The 23028-nt window shown below is 34.5% G+C and overlaps 1 protein-coding gene across 1 annotated transcript in view; it reads left to right on the top strand.

Moving 5' to 3' along the window:
- The window catches only part of SMARCA5 (SNF2 related chromatin remodeling ATPase 5), a 36010-nt gene that overhangs the window by 8733 nt on the left and 4249 nt on the right, over positions 1-23028 (top strand). The window contains exons 4-20 of the mRNA XM_077755929.1: positions 2215-2315; positions 4203-4303; positions 4891-5070; positions 6161-6316; positions 6411-6542; positions 7888-7956; positions 11410-11519; positions 13310-13536; positions 15213-15334; positions 15415-15567; positions 17018-17150; positions 19667-19815; positions 20234-20353; positions 21165-21275; positions 21581-21694; positions 21809-21931; positions 22649-22781. Coding sequence (XP_077612055.1) covers positions 2215-2315; positions 4203-4303; positions 4891-5070; positions 6161-6316; positions 6411-6542; positions 7888-7956; positions 11410-11519; positions 13310-13536; positions 15213-15334; positions 15415-15567; positions 17018-17150; positions 19667-19815; positions 20234-20353; positions 21165-21275; positions 21581-21694; positions 21809-21931; positions 22649-22781 — 2234 coding nt within the window. The remainder of the gene's footprint in view (positions 1-2214; positions 2316-4202; positions 4304-4890; positions 5071-6160; positions 6317-6410; positions 6543-7887; positions 7957-11409; positions 11520-13309; positions 13537-15212; positions 15335-15414; positions 15568-17017; positions 17151-19666; positions 19816-20233; positions 20354-21164; positions 21276-21580; positions 21695-21808; positions 21932-22648; positions 22782-23028) is intronic.

Raw genomic sequence — 23028 nt, 5'->3', positions numbered from 1 at the left:
ATGGAAAGTTAGCTTATGCGAAGTAATTAGGGCGATAGTACTGTCTTTAAGTATAAGGACACATATATATATTTTTTAATCTGTCACCTGCAGTTATACTCAGTTAACCTTCATTTCAAAGTAATAAGCACATGCCAGCCTTTATCTTCAGCTTTATGACCATAATAATCATCTTGATGATAGACTGAGGAGATTTATTTAAAAAAAAAAAAGAAAGAAAGAAAGAAAGTTAAAGTTCTTTCCAGGTAAAGTTCTTTCCAGGTTGTGAGTACCTGGGTGGCTCAGTCAGTTAAGCATCTGACTCTTGATTTTTAGCTCAGGTCATGATCTTAACAGTTCCTGAGATCAACACAGTGCTCTGCATTGAAAGCAGAGCCTGCTTGGGATTCTCTCCTTCTCTCTCTGCCCCTCCCCTTTCTCTCAAAATAATAAACATTTAAAAAAAAAAAAAAAGCTCTTTCCTAGTTTATGGAGAATAAATTGGAATTTAGGGTAGATCTTTGTACTAAGATTTATAGGGTTAAAATGCAGAGAAGTATGAAAAATAACATAACTAAGACATTCTACTTTGAAGCACATAAAACAAGAAAATTCTTGCATATATTTACTGCCTTGGTCTGAGTTTCTGAGGAATGCTTTTCTGAGAAGGCTTATTACCCACTTCCATCAAGCATGTAGTTTTGGTAGAGATCACACTAGAGCTTAGATTTAGAGGTTACAAGAGTGGCATAATCTACTGTTTTCTAACTTAAAATATTTGTTGGAAGTATGAAGGTTCAAAATTGGAAGCTTCATAATTGGAGAATAAGTACTTTTACTAATCTGAGCCCTTTAGAGATTAAGAAATTTGGCAATATTAAAACTGCAAAAAATTTGTTTTTAAGAGGCTGTTTCCAGTTCTCTTGGGATGTAGAATTTGTAGCATTTGTAATAAGCTTTGAGTGATTCTGATGAAATCTCAAATGAAGAGTCACTGCTTAAGCGCTAGGTTTCTGTGCTGCATATTCTGCAGCTTTTGCTGAATGTTGTAGATTTTAAGTATTTTATTTTAATTTTTTAAAATATTTTTACTTATTTCTAGGAGAGAGAGAGAGAGAGAGAGAGACAGCGTGAGCAGGGGAGGGTCAGAGAGAGAGGGAGACACAGACTCTGAAACAGGCTCCAGGCTCTGAGCTGGCGGTCAGCACAGAGCCCGACGCGGGGCTCGAACCCACGAACCGCGAGATCATGACTTAAGCGAAAGTCGGACGCTTAACCGACTAAGCCACCCAGGCGCCCTGATTTTAAGTATTTTAAAGTGTATTTATTTTTAATAGAGGGATAGTTGACACACATTGTTACATTACTTCAGGTGTGCAGCAGTGATCCCACAACTGTACATTATCCTATATTATGACCACAGTGATAGTCGTAGTTTTATTTTTGTTTTTGAGTATAGTTGACATAGTGGACATTAGTTTTGAGTGTACAGCTTAATTGATAGGACAAGTTTATACATTATGCTATGTTCCCCATAAGTATAGCTACCATTTGTTCCATTGCATGGCTGTCATAATATTATCGATTGCATTCCTGTGCCTTGCTTTTCATTTCTGTGACATACTCTTTGCATAACTGGAGGCCTAGATCTCTCTCTTCCATTCACCCATTTTGCCTTAGTGCCCCACCCTTTTCCATCTGACAACTCAGTTCTCTGTTTTTTTTATAGTTCTGATTCTACTTTTTATTTTTTTTAAGGATTCATTTATGAGTGAAGTCCTGTGGTATTTGTCTTTCTCAATCTGACTTACTTCACTTAATATCCTCTGGGTCCATTCATGTTGTCCCAGATGACACAGTCTTGTCCTTTTGAAGGCTGTAGTTTTTAAAATGTTGATCTTTAGATTTTTTTCCCTCCTGGCAAACATACTTTAAAAAGTACCTTTAAATTACAAATTAGGAGATCTTTCTGACTGTGTAGCTCCTTGAAATGAGATTATCACATTACTTCAGTTGTTACACTGTTGTCGTAATTGCATCATATATATTTTAGAAAGCCATGTAAAACATTTCAGGTTTAAATTTACTAATACCTACTGTTCACTTTTCTGGTCTTAATGTAAATGCCTATTGAAAATTATTGTGGAATCTGGGTCAGCCATTTTGACTGTTATGTTGAAATAGTAGCTGGTAGTTTAAAGTGCTAATCAGTTGATTTTATCATGAACTTGACAGCTACCGACATCGTAGAACAGAGCAAGAGGAGGATGAAGAACTATTAACAGAAAGCTCTAAAGCAACCAATGTTTGCACTAGATTTGAAGACTCTCCATCATGTATGTTATATGTATTTATAACTACTTGATTTTTTCAAGAATCCCCTTTGAAACATTGTTTGGTTAATGTTTTGGATTTGTTTTGGCTGTAATTTATAAAGGGAATTTTTAGTAATCTTTTGATACTTACTGAATGTGAAAATTCAGGGTTTTTTGGATGGAAATGGTAGTATATTAATAATGGTGCTGTATTTCAAAGGGGCATAAAATGCCACTGTGTTTATTGTTGTCTGAATGTATATGTAAAACTAGGAATGGATTTTGCCTTATATTTGCCCCAGATAAGAAAACTTAATGTGTAAAGAAAAGCACTTCGTGAAGACTTCTGTTAACTGATCTCAGGATTTTGTATGAAGTTAGTTTAAAATTTTTTTTTCTGAAACATTTGTTTTTAATGGTTTTCCAAAAGAAAACCTGGTTAACCAGGTTTAAGTTTTACTTATATATAACCCTGATTGTGTGGTAGCACATTAGTCTTTACTGAAGCTTGACCTTTTTTTTTTCTGATCTCGTTTCTCTGTCTTCCTGGATAACTCGTTTGTGTGATCATAGTGGTGGTTAACAACAGCAAAAATTTATAAAGGTCAATATAGGACCTACAATTTGGACTTGTTATTTAAATGAACTGTAACTTTAACTCTTAGCAGGTCAAACTTCAGGCAAGACAGGATCTGGTTAGAAATTCAGCAATCTGGGGCGCCTGGGTGGCTTAGTCAGTTAAGCGTTTGACTTTCGCTTAGGTCATGATCTCGCGGTTCGTGGGTTCGAGCCCCACGTCGGGCTCTGTGCTGACTGCCAGCCCAGAGCCTGGAGCCTATTTCGGAGTCTGTGTCTCCCTCTCTCTCCGACCCTCCCCTGCNTTTGGCTGTGGAGTACCCAGTTTCCATTTCTTTTCATGAAGTTAGAGAATAGAGTCAGATGTTCGGTTCAAAGGAGGAAGGAAATTTGAATTATTTGGGTTGTTACTTTCTCAAATTTCTACATTGTAGCCAGTTTTACCAGAAAGCAGTGTTATTTGAAAGATGATAGGGTACAGATGTGCATATTTTTAAAAAAAAACTGTGGTGGGGGCACCTGGGTGGCTTAGTCGGTTAAGCGTCCGACTTTCGGTTAGGTCATGATCTCGCGGTTCGTGGGTTCGAGCCCTGCGTCGGCCTCTGTGCTGACTGCCAGCTCGGAGCCTGGAGCCTGTTTCAGAGTCTGTGACTCCCTCTCTCTCTGACCCTCCCCTGCTCACACTGTCTCTCTCTCTCTCTCTCTCCTAGAAATAAATAAAACATTAAAAAAAAAAAAAAAGATTAAAAAAAAAATTTAAAAAACTGGTGATTTTGATATACATACTTAGTAATTATTCGGGTGGGAAATGTATAGTAAAACCCAGAAGAGATATTGTCTCTTTTGAACCTGTTAAAAACGTAACTTAGAAAGGTAAAGGAAAAACAATTTCTGTATATCTTGTCTTATTTCCCCTTTGTTAGGAGGAAAACTAAATCCCCAGAGAATGTCTCTAGGTTATTATGGAAGATGAAAACACTTGGTTTAAAAACATTTGTGATAACATTAAAAAAGGATATAAAGAGGAAAGAGAGTCTCTAGTACCAGTATATATTGGTAACATAGGAACTGAGTGATTGGGGTAGGTAATCTGATGCTTTACAGTCATATTTTTTACACTGGGTTATTCTCCCTGTGTCCACCTGCTTCTTCTCTGCTTGAGATCACAGTGGTTGCCTCTATTGACTTGAAAAATTGAAGACAGAAAAGTGAGAGTAAACTTGGTGCAGATCCAAGTTATACCCGAGTACCTGAGTATCAGATCAAAGGGACTGCTTTTCTTTATTTCTTGTATTTTTAAAATACGCATTGTGTTTTTTCTTTTATTTTTAGATGTAAAATGGGGTAAACTGAGAGATTATCAGGTCCGAGGATTGAATTGGCTCATTTCTTTGTATGAGAATGGCATCAATGGTATCCTTGCAGATGAAATGGTATGTGTTTCGTAGTTTTTTAGAAGGCCATATTTTGTCATTGAAAATATGTCAGAAGTAATGCATTTTGAGAAACATGCTCTTGACAGACTTTTGTAGTAAAGTGTTTTGGCCATTTCCCTCCACTTCTGTAAAACAAGTGAAGGTAATTTTTCATCAATGAATATTTTCTCAAGGGTGGTAGCTTGTACAATTCTGTCTCAAAACATTTACCTCATTTACTACTTATTAGTTACGTAGTTACGTAGTTAATGTTTCAGAATTTCCATACAGTGATAGTGCTAAAACACTTAATTTTATGGATTAAGTATGGACTCAGAAGAAAAGGGTCTTAATTCTAGCCCTGCTGTGTGACTTGGGAAAGTCACTTAAACTTCTGGGCCTTATGGGTGTGGTAATAGTACTTCTTTATAGACCTCTGAAGATTAAAAAACAACACTGCTGAACTCGACACATAAAGTGTGCTTGCCATTTGTTAGCTATTATAAACACATAGCTTTTCTTCGAAATGTTTTTATATGTCAGGAAATACAAATATGGATGTGTACTTTGTTTTTGTTTTTCATTGCTTTTGGTTACTCTTTCAGGGCTTGGGAAAGACTCTTCAAACAATTTCTCTTCTTGGGTACATGAAACACTATAGAAACATTCCTGGTCCTCATATGGTTTTGGTTCCTAAGTCTACATTACACAACTGGATGAGTGAATTCAAGAGATGGGTACCAACACTTAGATCTGTTTGTTTGATAGGAGATAAAGAGCAAAGAGTAAGCTTTTCATATTCCCTTATATTTTTGATACTGAATTTGAGTTTAGGTTTAGGGGAGGGAGTAATTAGAAGAGGATAAAAGGACTCCAGTAGTAAACTTGGTCTTCACAAGTATTCATAATTTACAGATATCATACTGTTTTGGTGGTCAAGAAAAGACCTACTGGGGAAAAGAAGTTGTAGATTGTATCATGCTGTATGAATATAGTTTGTTTCTTTTATTTTGAGATTGGTTGTATAAAATCAAAGGGCATCTTCTCATTCTAGAAGCAACATCCTTGTTTAAAGAAGTTTTTTAGATTTATATACATAATGGTAATTAATAGTCATGGTAGTTTTTAAAGATGGATTGAGCCAGTTACAGTATTTTGGTTAGCTGGTATGGTATTTAATGAAATAAAATGTTGGTCAGTTGACATTTTTTTGGAAGGAAATAAGGATACTTTTGAGAATATGAAGTTCACATTTTAAAATGTACTATGTTGAAAGTAAATGTACTTAATTTTGTTTCCTTTTGATTTAACAGTCAGATAAGATTATAGATTTCTTTTTCTTTTATTATAGATACTTTGGGTATTTTAAGTTACCAAATTGCTTTTTATGTCTTGGAGCCCAATTTAAACCACTTTTTGCTTTAGTTTATTTACTTGTAAAATAAGACTTATACTAGCAAAGCCTTAAATAGATCTGTAAATATGAAAGAAATGAAAATGGTTAACTGTGAAACCTCCTTGAGTCTTCACTTTATGGCACAAACCACACACTCCTTTGCCTAAACCTGTCTCCGAAGAATTTTAGCACCTATTGGAAATGATAAAAGAAGACACTGAAGGGTTAGTTTATTGAATTTTGCAACGATCAACTTGTCAAATTTTTTTTTTTTTTTTACTAAATGGCCCTGACACTTAAAAATGATTAGTTAAAATGATTAATGAAGTTAGTTTGAGCCAGTTCTAGATGCTTACATACTACAAGTAACTATTCCTTTTTAATAGTTCTCCCCTCTTATGTAATAGATTACTTGTCATCAATACATTAAATGTATAGTTTATTTCTGCCTAATGTAAATTTTTTCTCTTGCTGCTTAGGCTGCTTTTGTCAGAGACGTTTTATTACCAGGAGAATGGGATGTATGTGTAACATCTTATGAAATGCTTATAAAAGAGAAGTCTGTTTTCAAAAAATTTAATTGGAGGTACTTAGTTATAGATGAAGCTCACAGGATCAAAAATGAAAAATCCAAGGTAATTTGGTATTTGGAAGTGAAAATCATTTGTGCCTTCATTTAGAATTTGATCAATATGTAGAATCTTCTAATGATGAATTTGGTTCTTTCAGTTGTCAGAAATAGTGAGGGAATTCAAGACTACAAATCGACTATTATTAACTGGAACACCCCTTCAAAACAACTTGCACGAGCTCTGGTCACTTCTCAACTTTTTGTTGCCAGATGTCTTTAATTCAGCAGACGTAAGTATGTCTTACTGTTGCCTGGTTGGAACATTAATGGATATGTTCAATGCTATATATTTTCATCATAAAATTGACCTTTCAGCCTTGCTTGAGATAATTAACTTTTCAACTTTTATATGGCCTGGTGTAACCTACCGAGGTTTTTCTAGGCCTCCTGAGAGTTTGCTTGTTTGTGTCTTTTAATTTTTTTTTTTAATTAATTTTTTAAAGTCCATTTATTTATTTTTGAGAGAGAGAGAGAATGCAAGCTGGAGAGGGGCAGAGGGGGAGAGGGAGACACAGAATCTGAAGCATGCTCCAGAGCTCCCAGCTGTCAGCACAGAGCCCTGCATGGGGCTCAAATCCACAAACTGAGATCATGACCTGAGCTGAAGTTGCATGCTCAGCAGAGTGAGCCACCAGGCACCCCTGTGTCTTTTGATTTTAATATCATTTTATGAATCAATGTTTTGCTGAACCAGAGTTCATTTTTTAATTTTGTTTCCATGGCTGGAGAGAGAGCGAGCATGCGCCCAAGCACAGGCCTGTGTGGGTGTGGGTGTGGGTGTGGCTTTAAGGAACTCAATAAGTTCCAAAAGGGATAATTTTGGATTGTTGTGTTAAGGATCATTTAAAAAGAATAGAGAAGTTTGTGTTCTTGAAAGATGTTTAATCTCACAAAAATACTTCAGTTCTGCTTTATGTATTTTGACATTTTTGCTTGAGATTATTTCTTTTTCTTACTGCATTGACACTTTGTTTAGTAATCTGTTAAAGTTTTGATGTAGTTAACACCATTAATTCTAAGATTATGCTTACTAACAAAGCACAAATATATATCAAATGTGCTAAAGAGAGAAGAATATGGAACTGTTATCTATCCTTTTTCAGATCCGACCCAAATACTAATGAAATGCTGGTAATTTAGTAAGTTTAATTAAAATTGACTGTTGCCCTGGAAGCTTTGTGTTTGAGTAGTCTGAGTAGCCTTAGAGAACAAACTAAAGTGATTTTAATTTTTAAGCTTTTCTAAAGAAAGATATTTTTAAGAATATTAATTCTCTATTTCTACAGAATTTGCCTTCCAATGTTTTTTTTTTTTTCATTGTGAAATTTGTTATCTTGGTGTTTTTGAGAAAATTGTGTAGGAAGTAATCTGATTCTCAAAGTAGTTCTAAAATTAATTGCTAACAGTGACACATGAAATATATGGGATTGAACCAAATGAGTTTTTCTATTTACAACTCAAATACTAAACTAATTCGAGAATTCGTTGTCACATCTAGCATAAATAGGGTATTTGTAGTTAATTACTGGTAGTTAATATTTCTGATCTTAATATATTTTTGTTTTGTTAATCCAGGACTTTGATTCATGGTTTGATACAAACAATTGCCTTGGGGATCAAAAGCTAGTTGAGAGGCTTCATATGGTAAGTATTTTGGAATAGGTTAAAAAGCATATTTCTACTGGGAAACATGAGTAGAGGTTTAAATTAGTGGATTATTTTTCTGTTAACAAAAAAAGACATAGTGACCAGAATCAGATCTATTTTTTTTTTTAAGTTTATTTCTTTAATTTTGAGAAAGAAAGACCCAGTGAGGCAGTGGCAGAGAGAGAGGGAGAGAGAAAGAATCCCAAGCAGACTCTGCACCCACAGCACAGAGCCCGATGTGGGCTTGATCTCACAAATTATGAGATCATGACATGAGCTGAAATCAAGAGTTGGGTGCTTCACCAACTGAGCCACCTAGATGCCCCGCAGAATCAATCTATTTGAATCCTGTCACTTACTATTTGATCTTAACAAGTGGAAGCAGGGTGATGTATGGTGCTTTTAGAGTTAGAACCTAGGATGAAGTCCTAATTTAATAAATGGGAAAAGTAATCCAGGTTTAAGAGATGTGGTTCTCAAAGGCTAATGGGGCTAGTCTTTTGTTCTTAAATTCAGTGACCGTGTATAAGCAATTGCTAATAGTGCATTGTGAGCACAGTTGGTAAGTTTTTGTTGTGATATGTAGCTTTGTCCCATCTTCACGAAGATTCACAAGTGAAAGTTGGTTGGTAGGTTGTATTTCTCAAATACAACCCAGATTAAGATAGCCTGATTAGCAGAATAAAGCCAGACCTGTAAGCATGGCATACAAGGCCTTTCATGACCTAACTTAGGGATTCTCCACTCGTATTGACATTTCAATCTAGATAATAACAGGGAAGGTGGTTTTCCTGTTGAACAGCATTCTTAATACTTTTTTTTTACCCACTACATGCCAATAGTATGTCCCCATTTGTGACAACCAAACGTGTTGCTGGGCATTGCAAGTGCTGGGCATTGCAAGGCAGCATTCCTTCCCAACCCCCATGATTTAACTTTCTGACATTCTCTTCAGTTTACTTTGTTAGAATTACCTCACTATCAATTTTCTGTAAACATTGTGCTAATTTCAGTCTCTTTGTCTTTGCGTGTCCTTTCTGCTGCACCTAATATCTTCTTTCCTATTTTCCCCTGCTTTCTGTACCTACTCCAGTACTCAGTGCTAATGTCACCTCTTCCACTGACTACCCAGGACAAGGCCAGCCTAGAAATTTCTTTGTATCCATCTTCAATAATCATGGCATTCTAACATAGGACTTTGCATAGTTTTGAAATGTTTAACTTAACAAATGTTTTTCTTGTTGTGTAAGGTAAATACAAAGTCAGGAAATGTGTTACATTTGTATCTCTAGCACAATGCTTAGTTCATAGTGTATATGTGAACAGGAGAGTAATTAAGTTCATGAATGTTCAAATATGTGTTTCTATATAAATTAATTGTAATATGTTTTAAAATTCCCATGTACTGAAACTGAATTATATTAAGTATTTGAAGGTCATAATCTCCTAGACCTCTTTGTTTCAATTTACATGGCATTTAAGCATGTAAGCAGTGAATTTAGATTCATTTACTGGAAAGAGTGTGGAGTATATATGTAGACTTTGCTTTAATAAATAGGCACATGTACGTAAAGCAAGCTAAAACAGTCCACGTGACCGAACCATCCACTTTTGGCATCTCTGTTTATTTTATTCAGAGAGTAGTATGAAGATGTTTATCAAATTGGGGAGAAGAGGCCTGGTAGCTACCTTTCTGTACTCCGTCTTGAAATTCCCACCATAGTTCCTGTGGTCTCATGATGAGAGGATATTCAAAATCAGCATATGTGTACTTATGAATGAGATCATTCTTACTTGATGTATCAGTTATCTATTATTTCCACATACTCCCAACACCCCCCACCCCCCTAAAAAAACCCCTTAATAGTATATATTTTATTAACTCCAGAATTTATGGGTTGGCTGAGTGGTTTCTTTGCTGGTTTTAACCACGATTTGTCCCCTACATTTACCTGGACAATTCTAGAAAAGGGCCAGTGGGGCTGAAGGTCTTCACTAACATGTCTGGCAGTTGGTGCTGGCTCTCAGCTAAGATTATACTAGCTTCCTTACATGATGATATTAGGGAAGTGTTGCTGCTTCTTTAACCAGTTTTTAATTTGTTGCTGTATTTTTACAAGCTAGTGTAAATAGAACATAGGAAGATACAAATAAAAATTTTTAGTTTTATAGATATTTTAAATTTTTTTATGAAAATGAACTGCATATAATACAACACAGATAGGTTTACAGACATGCTGAATAAAAAATGAGATGAAATGTACAAAAATACAACAGATACACTGTATGTGGGTGAGGTTAAAAATAATAGGTAAAATTAATCTAGGATGTTAAATGTAAGAATATTGTTTACCTTTGGGGACAAAAAGGAGAATAGTGACTGGGACGGTTGGTTGTAAGAGGGATTTCTGCAGTATTCTGTTTTTATCTAGGTGGTAGGTAGTTAATGGGTTTGTTTACTTGATTAAAATTTATTGAATTGTATAGTCATGATTTGTGTACTTTATGTATGGTCTACTTCCATGAAAAAGGGTGGTAAAATTTCTTTTACTAAGTTTTCATTTTAATTGCAGTATAGGTAATGTACAGTGTTAGTTTCAGGTGTACAGTACAGTGATTCAGCAATTTAGTACATCACCAGTGCTTATCATAAGTGCACTCCTTAATCCCCATCACCTATTTCACCCATCCAGCCACCCACCAAAAGGGTAGTAATCTTAAAAACCTTAACCATAAAATCATTTAAATGTGAGTGTAGCGTGAAGTATTGTTGGACAGTCTACCTGCACGTACAGTAGTCCTGTCTTGTCCCTCCTCCTCCACCACCTCTGTCTGCAGGTGATCCATTCCAAGACTCCCAGTGGATGCCTGAAACCATGGATAGTACCAAACCCCGTACATAGGGGTGTTTTTTCTTATACATACATATCTGTGATAGTTTAATAGATTATAACAGTAATTATAAAATAGGATAATTGTAATACTCTGTAATATAAGTTATATAAATACGGTCTCTGAAAATACCTTACTGTACTGTATTACCCTTCTTCTTATGATGAGATGAAGTAAGATGAAGGACATTAGGCATTATGCCATAGCATTAGGCTTTTACTGACCTTATAATATGTTATGAGGATCATCTGTTTCCAGACTGTGGTTAATACACAAGTAAGGGAGGACTATAACTAGTTTTAATCCTGACAGTCAGTGATTGTTGAAAGCATCAATACTTAATATTTTTAGTATTTTATGACAACATAGCAAGCATATATTGATTATATGTATTGAATAAGTAATGATCTTGTATTACCCTGTAGGAATTTGGTAATAAATTATATATTTGGAAGGGAGAAGTCCTAAAAAATAGATAAATTTCCATATCATAAACAATCTTGAGATCCTCAATGCGTATGAAATAAGGTCATCTCCATTTCTTTTTGAATCTTAAAGGTTTTGCGTCCATTCCTCCTTCGTCGAATTAAAGCTGATGTTGAAAAGAGCTTACCTCCAAAGAAGGAAGTAAAAATCTATGTTGGTCTCAGCAAAATGCAAAGGGAATGGTATGTGTTCTTAGATGTTTTGAAATCACTATTGATTCTTCACTAACTTCGGTTGGGTTTTGTTTTCCTAATTGTGTCTTCAAGGAATTCCTGTTTGCTCTGTGAACTCAGACTGAAGAGTTTTCTGGTCAGATGACTTAGGACTTGCTAATCAAATTTATAATACAAAGACTTGAAACTAATAGCTGACAGAATCAGGATGGGACGTTCATGAATCCAAGGATTAAATTTAGCATTTAACTAAAAAGGGATATATATATCTCTAAACCCCTCTACTTGGGTTTTTTAAAAAGAAATTGATGGCACAGATGTAGACATATGGTTAACTTGGTGGTTCACAAATACTGGATGGTGGATTAGTGCTAATCGCTGATGAAGTTGGAGATTGTAGAGATAGGAGAAAATTTAGGTGCTTTCTTTTTTTTTAGTTCACAAAGCTATATATATTTAATTTATAAGACTTCATTCTGAGTTCATGTGTTACTTTAGGCAGGATAAACTGTCCTTTTGTGAATTTATGGTGGTAATACATGGTAGCTATTTTTAAACACTTCTCTAGAGGGTAATAAGAACGTTAAAACCCTTGTAAGTTTTGTCTTGTCTCTTTTCTTTTTTTTCCCCTCTTTTCTCAGGTTTTATGGTGTTACTAAAAAAAATTTTTTTATAGATAGGTCATTGTGAATCTACAAAGTGAAGAGGCTGTTAAAAAAAGACAGTGTTATCTTAGCATATATTAATATAAACATAGTGTTCAAAGGAGACAAATAGCCTTTTATTCTTCACTGATTACACTATATTTCAAGCGTATTTAATTCTGTACTTGGTAAGTATTTGTAAGGGGCTGGAGTTGTTGGTAAAAAGACAAAGAATAGAATGTAAGAAATGGGCACATTATCTGGGAAAGAAATGACTATTTTGGTAGGTAGTCCATCCTAAATGTCCTCAAAACTTCTGGAAAGCTTTTATAAGGTTCAAAGCTATCAGGCTTGTCTTGTAAGGCTCTAAAATAACAGAACTACAACATGAGTTCAAATTTAGGGAAGAGAAATCTCTTGTAGTTAAACACTGGTGAACTTTTTTATCAGTCAAAAATGTGATGGAAAGGTCTACCATGAATATTTTATGCCTCATAACTGGAATTGTTAAGCATAGATTGCTTTAGGTTATTGAAATTATTTTATTTAGAGGATTCAAAGTCTTGAAACTTTGGTATTTAGACAGATTTTTCTTACCTGCAGGATGTTTAAGTTCTTGATAGGCTTTCAAGGCTTTTTACAATCCATCTACGGCTATAGTGTTACTGCCCTCATATCTCCTTCTCCCCTCATGTACTTCTGTTTATATTTAAATCACATTGAATTCATTTTTTTTCTCATCATCATGCCTTACCGTATCATGATTCTTCTCCCCTCCCAGATCCTCACATTCTTACGCAAATGCTACATTAGCTACATTGAATTGTAGTTGAATAGTAGCACTCTTCCATTGGAAAAGACTATAAATTAAAATTACATTTAAAGCTTAAGTGTTAGTTTTGATTAGTTAATGTTGTGTCATTCTGCTTTCTTTTAATTCATCCCATACTATTTTGGACCTAAAGGCCCAAAGTATAAGTGTGAACATTGGAACAATGGGGGCAATAAAGAAAAACCACGAAAAAGGAAAATGTTATAATAGATGGTAAACTCCTAATTACATCTTAGAAGTTGATTGGTTCTTTACAGATATTTTTGGGTTGAGGCAGGGGAGGGAACACTTGAGCCCTTTTAAAATGTTTTTCTTCTCAATAGGTATACTCGGATATTAATGAAGGATATAGATATACTAAACTCTGCAGGGAAGATGGACAAAATGAGGTTATTGAACATCCTGATGCAGTTGAGGAAATGCTGTAATCATCCATATCTCTTTGATGGAGCTGAACCTGGTCCACCTTACACGACAGATATGCATCTAGTTACCAACAGTGGCAAAATGGTGGTGTTAGACAAGCTGCTCCCTAAATTGAAAGAACAAGGTATCTGTGTTACTAGTATCAAATTGAGAAGTGATGAAAACTGTTTTAAAATTCTAATGTAAAATGAGGGACCACTATAATTTGAAATTACTAATCTGGTACTTTATAAAGTTGAGTGTGGGTCATTTAAAAATTTCTAGCCATTATCTGAGCTTTCTTCTCCCCCCCCCCCCCCATTTTTAGGCTGATAAATCTTCGTACTAGTCAGTAGTCAGGGCAGTTATACTCTTGGACTTTGGGAGAGAGTTCTCATTTTATGTATGTTTTCCCACATATATCAGTTTTTTTGTAGTAAAATGCCAAGAATACTCTTTCCACCTTACACAGCTCTCAGATACTTTGGTAGAAGTGTTGTATTCGTCGTATTGTTTTTCAATTATTTATGTGGGTTTTTATATAATTATTAAATAGCAATTAGTTATCTAAATTTAAACAAATTAAACAATAAATTATGAATTATTAAGCATGTGCATGGACCCAAAGCAGTTTTGTTTATAACATGTTGAGTTTTTATATGAAAATGAGTATGTCTGTAGTATGTGTAGAGATGTACTTAAAATACAGGACAATAGAACGAATTTAGTATGATACCAGCTGCAACAATTACAAATTTATGGCAAAACTTTTTTCTCCTCTTTTCTCCTCTCAGATTTTGAAACTAGTCCTAGACATTAAAACACTTTATACACAAATTATTCCGTAATGTGAAATATACAGATTTAAAATTTTTCCATTTGTTTTTCTCAGTGTCTTGATAAGAATGATTTTTGTACCAGTCTCCTTTAGGATATTGACTATCAAAAACCTTCTAAGAGTTGTCAGTGAATTGGTTTACTTTTTTCTTTATTGCTTTTATACCTTTTTGTGGAAATATATTTTCTAAAAATGCTTTCCTTGAAAGCTGAGTAGTAATTAAAGGATTGAGTTGGTGGAGAGGAATAGCAAGAACTTGGTAGGAATACTCAGATATTAATGAAAGCTGTATTAAGCCCTGTAAGAAAAATGAGACCTGTTGAGCATCGTTAGTATTTCGGGTACAAGAAGGTGAGACAACAGCGGATCATTGGTGTCAGCTTCCAAAATAAGATAATTTCATAATCATTTTTTATAATGATCCCTGATCATTCTACTGAAGGCATTGTTCAGCTGGCTGAAGAAATGGAAGGCAGTTGGATAACTTGAATCATGGCATAAGTGAAGGATGACCAGTGTAGATGTGAGGCCACATTTATATTCTGGTCTTTTGATCTGGAATGGGGTCTTTAGAACTAGAATGAGATGGTTTTGAGTGTGTTAGGGGATGTTCAGGGCCCTGCACATGGGAGAATTGTGGTGGTGATGGAAGGTTACTTTTAAATGTATGTGGAATAAAAAGAATGGTTCTCTCAGCCTTGGGATGGCAAGACATCCCACACCAGAACAAATACCCTTTTCTGTTTACTTCAGTGTGTTGTACAGATTTCCCCCCTTTTCCATTTGTGCCACGATGGGAAAAATGTAGAGAATGACTGACTTGGATATATAAATAATGTATAGTTTTTTTCTTACGACCAACTAGGTAACTTGGAATTAAGGGCGGTAATTGGTTAGTCTTAGTTTTAGTTAGCCTTAAATTTTTAAATACATTTTTTTTACTCTTAAAGCTTCTGAAAATGGGCTATTCTATTTGCTAACAGGTTCACGAGTACTAATCTTCAGTCAGATGACAAGGGTATTAGATATTTTGGAAGATTATTGCATGTGGAGAAATTATGAGTACTGTAGATTGGATGGGCAGACACCCCATGATGAGAGACAAGTAAGTAAAATCCAAGGGGGAAGGTAAAAAATAATCAGATAAAATAATTTCCTGACATTTGTTTTATTTTCTGTCTATAGGATTCCATCAATGCATACAATGAACCAAACAGCACAAAGTTTGTTTTCATGTTAAGTACACGTGCTGGTGGTCTTGGCATTAATCTTGCTACTGCAGATGTAGTAATTTTGTATGATTCAGATTGGAATCCTCAAGTAGATCTCCAAGCTATGGTAAGAGATAACAGTAAATATATTCTGTGCTTAATATTTTCATTAGAGCAAGCTAATAGTCTACAAATGTCAGTGACTTAAACCCAGTAGCATATTATTTTTCTCTGACCTAATAATTCAGTGAGGATATTTCATAGGTGAACTTTCATCTAAAGCAGGGTATTTCCATCTTTATAGCTTTGCCATATTTTAGGACCTTGGAGTCCAGCTATATCCTGTATATTCTGATGGTAGAAGGGGTATGAGAGAGACCTGAGGATTGCCAAGGAAATTTTTTTCTGGGTCAGACCTGCAAGTGTCTTCACGCTTATTGGCCAGCACTCAGTCACATAGCTGGGTGCAAGACAATTGGTGAAAGTACAGTTGTGCCTTAGGAAGAAAGGGAAACCGGTTTGGTGAACTACAGACCTCCCTACCAAATTTGTACCCATGTGTGGGAGTACTTTGGCTATATCAGGAAGGTCATTCTTAGGTTGAAAAGATTTTTGTGATCTGTAGATAAATATGAAAAGTTAAAAATTTCTTACATTTGGTACTGGATACATAATGTTGGTGACCATAACTGGTGTTGGTTGCTTTTATCCTGTACTTTTTATAAGGGTAGTTGAGGAATATTGATCAATTAGAAATAGGGATGTTTTATAAAAATATGTTTTGTGAACTTAACAGAAGTTAAACAAATGGAATTTAATTTGACTACTTGTAGTTAATTGGGCGATATTTAAGGACTAGGATTTTTATATTGTTTGTGGAATTCTTTTATTCATGTTACTCCTTTCCCTAATTAAACAGTGAAACTTTATATATGATTTAAGTGGAAAGGCAGTTTGAATTTAAACTTAAGAAAAATAGGGGCACCTGGGTGGCTCAGTTGGTTAAGCGTCCGACTTCGGCTCAGGTCATGATCCTGTGGTTAGTGAGTTCGAGCCCTGCATCGGGTTCTGTGCGGGCAGCTCAGAGACTGGAGCCTGTTTCGGATTCTCTGTCTCCCTCTCCCTCTGCCCCTCCCCTGCTCATGCTCTGTGTCTCTCTGTTTCAAAAATAAATTTAATAAAACTATAGAAAAGTAAATTTAAACCTAAGAAAGATAGATTCAGGAAAATTTTTTATTATTTGACTTAAAAATTATAACTTTGTTATATCTAGAGATGTGAATTTTATGTCCATGTAACCTAGTAAAAGTAACCAGATAGTTTCTCACAGACTTAGTATCTGATGTGTTCATACCTCCTAAAAGTTTTCCTTGTGAGATAACGAATTAATCTTACTGAAATGGAGAAACTTTGAGAATCTAAGAAATTTAAATGTAATACAAATCTATTTTCAGAGTACTTTTGTTACCTTAAAAACTGTTTAATTCTTGAGAATATTTTGTTTGCCAGTATACATAATCAAATGTTATTTATGTGAGTTTTTAACTGTATTCAAAGTAACATGGTAATTTGCCTAGGACCGGGCACATAGAATTGGACAAACCAAGACAGTCCGAGTGTTCCGCTTTATAACTGATAACACTGTGGAAGAAAGAATAGTGGAACGTGCGGAGATGAAACTCAGACTGGATTCAATAGTCATTCAACAAGGTGAGCCTTAGAACTTTGAAGAATTTACCAAATTGGATTGACATGTTTGCTTCCTAGATTTTTTCCTCAGTTTGTTATTGAGCACCTATGGAATCAAGCTAGCAGCCTGAACGTTATTTATATTTCAGAGAAAAAGTGAGCTTTAGTTTTATTAAGAAGATTGGTTTGGGCTCAGGAAGGTTGAAGTTTGCATATTGATTTTGCCGGTTAGCGGTGTTTTTATACTACTTGAGCCTGTTTCTTCATCTGTTAAATGGGGATAATGGGAATTACGTTTAGGACTTTTAAGGATTAAAGAAAGGGGATAATGTATATAAAAAACCCAGCATTCAGTGTGGTACACATTAAGTAGAGCTGTAGGGAGTATGATTTACATGTACTAATAAGCACTCTTTTAATTACCTTGGGGTAAAATGAAGAAATACAAATGACACTCAAAGAATCTGATGTTACTCTTTTTTTAGTCTGCCAGCTATTTACTGAACATCCACCAGATGCCAGGCGCATTGTTCTTAGTGCTGAGAACACAGTGGTGAATGAAAGCAACAAACTGTACTTCCATAGAGTTTATAATTTAATGAGAGGGTAACACAATATAATATTACAATGTAATGTTTATTACATAATGTAAATAGGACTAGAGGGTAAGAGTGGGACTTTATTTTGGGTTGATTGAAGAGAACTAAGTTCTCATGCCGGATTAGCCTTTAAGAAGACATTTACATTTTCATGAAGCTGTATTACAGTAAGGTTGGTGATGGGATGTGTAACATGAAAATATAGGGGGGAATACCTCACTAACCTTGGAATCACATTCGTTTCTTTCCTTCTCAGATTTGCATTATGAGCATGTACTTTTTATCTGTCTATAAAGATACACTGGTTAATACGGTTCACTGATGATTCCATGTTAGGTGTCTTCGTTTTGTCACCCAGCTTTAATTTTCATGTAAGGGAATGTTACATTTCTTTGATACCCCATTAATGCCAGCCATAGTGTTAGCCACATCTCTGGAGATGTGACAATTAAATGGTGGCTTATTGTTTTTATTAGTAATTATTATCATGTGCTTACTTTGTGCCAAGCAAGATGCTAAATTGCATCTATTATCTCCTGTAGTCTTCATACAAGCTTCATGTTGGCATAAGAATTAGAGGCAAGTCACTTGTTTAACATTTGTGTAGCTAGGAAGCGACTCATTGAGGACCAAGAACTCTATTAACTATTAGAGTGAAGTGTTTTGATTATGAAAGTGTCTGGAGCCTGCCCAACAGTGAGTTTTCTCATGGGTAATGTAAGGGCTAGTTTTTTTTACCCCCTCTCTCATTCTTCATCCATGTTTTTAGAAAAACACCTACCTTGTGTTAATTGTTCTCATCTATGAAACACTTTTTTTTTTTAAAGGATTAAAAATTAGTTGTCAACTCAGAAAAGCTGTTTGAGTTTTTTACTTAGTTGGGGTTTTTTGTGGGGAGGGGTCAAATTTTGGAGCACAATTTTGTGCTGATAGCTTTGCAGGCATTAGTCAAACAGCAAACCTCAGGTGTATACCTTTGCATTACCATCTTGTGGAGTAAGGAACATAATTAAAGGTAGAAGATAAAGGTATCACAGAACCACTTTATGTCTGAATAGCTCTCCCCTGTCCTGTGGGGAAGTAGTTTCAATAAGGCTGTGAACATTTTGATAGTGAGATAGCTTCAATCCAAAGAAACGTGTTCTGTAGGTCTATCCTAACTTTGTTAAGTCATAAATGTTTGTGTATTCTGTTAGGGATCCATGCATTTAAGATCTGAGAGAACAACTTGGATATTTACGTAAACACTCATTACAAGTTGGACTACGAAACTCGAAGTTTGTGTGTTGTATGGCCTTCTGGGCGAAAGTAATTCTTTTTGTATTTTGGTTTGTTTTGTTTTGATGCCTGCATTTTTGAAAACACAAATTACAGTGTTAGCCAAATTCCGACCAACTGAAGATCTTAATTTTCTTAGGTTGAATTTGTGCTACAATCAAAAAAAATGCTTTCAAGAGTTTTAGTCTTTAAAATCACAAATTGATTATGTTTCAGAGCTTAAAGTTTGGCAGTGTAAAAGTTTTTTAGTACTTCACCTTTTTTTAAGTAGAAAAAGCTGATTGGGAAGTTAATGCATCTCTGCTTATCAGAAATTCCTTGTGTTTATAATCTCTGTTGATACTTAAAAAAAATTGATAATAATTTTGATTTTCAAATATCTCAAATTGCTATTATTCAGCCCATACAAGAATATATTTTATTGAGTTGGTGTACAGTAGGCTTCATTATGTAACAGATAAGCTTTAGAATATTTTAAAGCTTATAGCTAAGAATTTGGCATTGTTCTATGTGAAAATGAAAATTATCAGATGAATAAACAAATGATTGATGCTTGAGGCAAAATACATAGTATCACATCTAACATTTAAAATTCCAAGTTTCCAGTAAAGTATAGTTTAACATTATACAGCATATGTTTTGTTTTTTTTTAATTTCCAGGAAGACTTGTGGATCAGAATTTGAACAAAATTGGGAAAGATGAAATGCTTCAAATGATTAGACATGGGGCAACACATGTATTTGCTTCAAAGGAAAGTGAGATTACTGATGAGGATATTGATGGTATTTTGGAAAGAGGTGCAAAGAAGGTGAGGTACAGAGTAAATGACAGTGTTTTTATTTTAGTTTTTAAAGTTATTAGAGAGAGAGAAAGACATGCACAGGAGGGGGAGGGGCCGAGAAAGAGAGAGAGAATCCCAAGTAGGCCCCACACTGTCAGCACAAAGCCTGACATGGGACTGGAACTCACAAACTGAGATCATGACCTTAGCCGAAATCAAGAGTCAGACACTTAACCCAATTGAGCCAGACACCCAGTCATCCCTAAGTGTGATGTGTGATGTTTTTAATATATAAAATGTTTTAAATCAGAACTGTTTGAGGAAACACTTGTTAATGTGAATCATAATAAAGAAGCTTTTGTATACTGTAAAGCCTAATTTTGACTACAGTTCACCTATTTTTTGTTTGTTTTATTCTCTATCTCTAATCTGTTTTTCCCCCTAGACTGCAGAGATGAATGAAAAGCTCTCCAAGATGGGTGAAAGCTCCCTTAGAAACTTTACAATGGATACAGAGTCGAGTGTTTATAACTTTGAAGGAGAGGATTATAGAGAAAAACAAAAGGTAATTTTGAAAGACAGTTTGGTTACTTGAACATTTTATTTTACTTGCAACTTGCAGTTTTAAGTGTTAGATGTAATGCCTTTGTAAGTTTGTCTGAAAGTAGTCATTTCTGTATATTCACATCTAAATTATTTTTATTTTTATGTGTAATGTCAGATTTTCAGTTAGTAAACTCTGAAATGTTTTAAAAATTTAATGAGGCTTACTGTACATACTATTATAGTTGAAATATGGGGTAATTGTAATAATTTGGAATCTTTAAAAATTAAAATGGCCAAAAAATTATTACAGCCTTCCTAGATTTTTTTTTTTAAACAGATTGGCTGGTAATTAAAAGGAAAAACTTCCTAATTTCTTATGTAATACTTATTTGTATTATTGAGAAATTTATAAATACATACAGGTTGGAAGAAAAAAATAATTGTATTCAGTGATTTTTTTTTTTTTGTTAACATTTAGGCCTGTATATCTTCTGAATTTTTTCTAGGCTAAGTACACACCTTCATTTTTCTCCTAGTTTGGGTTATAGCACATTATGTAATTTTATCCCCCTGCTGGATAGAATGTTTATTTGATCAGGAGACAGTGTGTGTGTGTGTGTGTGTGTGACTAGACACTGTCCTATGCATTGATTACATAGTTTTGAGCAAAGTAGCATAGTTCCTGTTTCCCTAGAGCTTATAGTCCAGGATTTTATGACTGTCTCTTTACAAACAATGGCTGTAACGATGTACACATTATGAGTTGCGTTTGTATAAGATTTGTGACTGTATATAAAAATTGGTTATATAAATTATTTCTCATATGCTAGATTGCATTCACAGAGTGGATTGAACCACCAAAACGAGAAAGAAAAGCCAACTATGCTGTTGATGCCTATTTTAGGGAAGCTCTTCGTGTCAGTGAACCTAAAGCACCCAAGGTGAGTTGACAGAACAGTGAAACATCTAAAAATACCATAAGTGTAGTTTTTGTCCTTCTGTTCTTGCAGTAAAAGCAGATTGAGAATTGGGTATTTTTGTGGCTTCTTACAGTGTAGATCCTCCAGTTTTGTTAAAAAATTTTCTAAAACTCAGTTTTAAATGTATGCATTTAAAATTTGATTAATGTTCAGTATTAATGATAGATTCAGTTGCTCGGAGAATTGCCAGTCATGGTATATGAAAACAGGAAGCTTATTTAATTAAAACAGGTTTTTTAAATGAATAATACTATTTTTTTCTTTAGGCTCCTCGACCTCCGAAACAACCTAATGTTCAGGATTTCCAGTTCTTTCCTCCACGTTTATTTGAATTATTGGAAAAAGAAATCCTGTATTACAGAAAAACTATTGGGTACAAGGTAATGGGAGTAACACTTTTTTCATAACTAATCTGTTTTATTTTGTTGTTGTTGTTTTTTTAACAAACAATATATAGCGGTATTTTTTTTCATGGTTGGATTATATTTTTTTAGGTGCCTCGAAATCCTGACCTACCAAATGCAGCACAGGCACAGAAAGAAGAACAGCTTAAAATTGATGAAGCTGAACCCCTTAATGATGAAGAGTTAGAGGAAAAAGAGAAGCTTCTAACACAGGTATAGTTTTTAATCAACAAAAATTTAGTAACTATCATTTTGTAAGATAAGAGTGTTTAGGTTGTGTTGGGGTATACAAAGAAGTATGTCTTCTTTCAAAGATGGAGTCGTTGGAGATGATAACTTATGTTACATTTTGATTGTCATGAGTTGAGGTAGTTTAGAAGTTTAGAGATTTGCACCAGCATTGGTAGAGTAGATATCCTTTTAATCACTTTTCTTCCAGTATTCTCTCTCTTCCTATGAATCTTCCACATTGGTATTAAGTTCTATTCTCAAATACAAGTTTATTTTTGGTACTTGTTTAACAACCATTAAGGTTTAATCAGGGTCTTTCAATCTGGCCTTACCCTACTTTTGAAGTTTTTTTTTCTTCCATTTTCCCACTTGCTATGTCTTTGCTCTTTACTGTATGTTATTCCTTCCTCTTTGCAACCTCCTGCTAATCCTCAGGGCTCAGCAAAAAGGTCACCTTTTCATGTAGCATTCCTTACTCTCTTTCACTCAGATTTAATTGTGTGGTTATCTAAGCAACATAGGACATAACTGCTAAAATTGCACATCTGTGTGTATGAAAAGTTACCACTTGAAAAGAAATTAAAAACAAAGAGTAATTGAAACTTTTTGTAATACCTCAGAAGAATTGGTAAAGTGTAATAGCATCTTACCCACGTTCAGTGTGCTGTTAATATTTTGTTTCTGTTGCTTTATTTGTAGGGATTTACCAATTGGAATAAGAGAGATTTTAACCAGTTTATCAAAGCTAATGAGAAGTGGGGTCGTGATGATATTGAAAATATTGCAAGAGAAGTAGAAGGAAAAACTCCAGAAGAAGTGATTGAATACTCTGGTAATTCTTTTCTTATTTTAAGAGTGTTCTTGGGTTTTTTGGAGAACTTTAGGGGAGTTCAGATTCTATTACTCTGAATTATGTTTTGCTAAATTTTGCCACAATTTGTCTTCTTGTGTTTTTAAAAAATCAAGTTAGAACTGTCCTTTTTTTAAAAAATTGGTTTAGAAAAGGTCTTTTTATTTTTTAAGGCACTTTCAAAATTTTGTTTTTTTAACCCTAGCTAACTGTCTACAGCAAAGATAGA

This window comes from Crocuta crocuta, unplaced genomic scaffold, assembly GCF_008692635.1.
Source record: "Crocuta crocuta isolate KB4526 unplaced genomic scaffold, BGI_CrCroc_1.0 scaffold112, whole genome shotgun sequence".
Classification (NCBI taxonomy): Eukaryota; Metazoa; Chordata; class Mammalia; order Carnivora; family Hyaenidae; genus Crocuta; species Crocuta crocuta.
The sequence above is the reverse complement of the archived record's forward strand: the minus strand, read 5'-3'. Positions and strand labels throughout refer to the sequence as shown.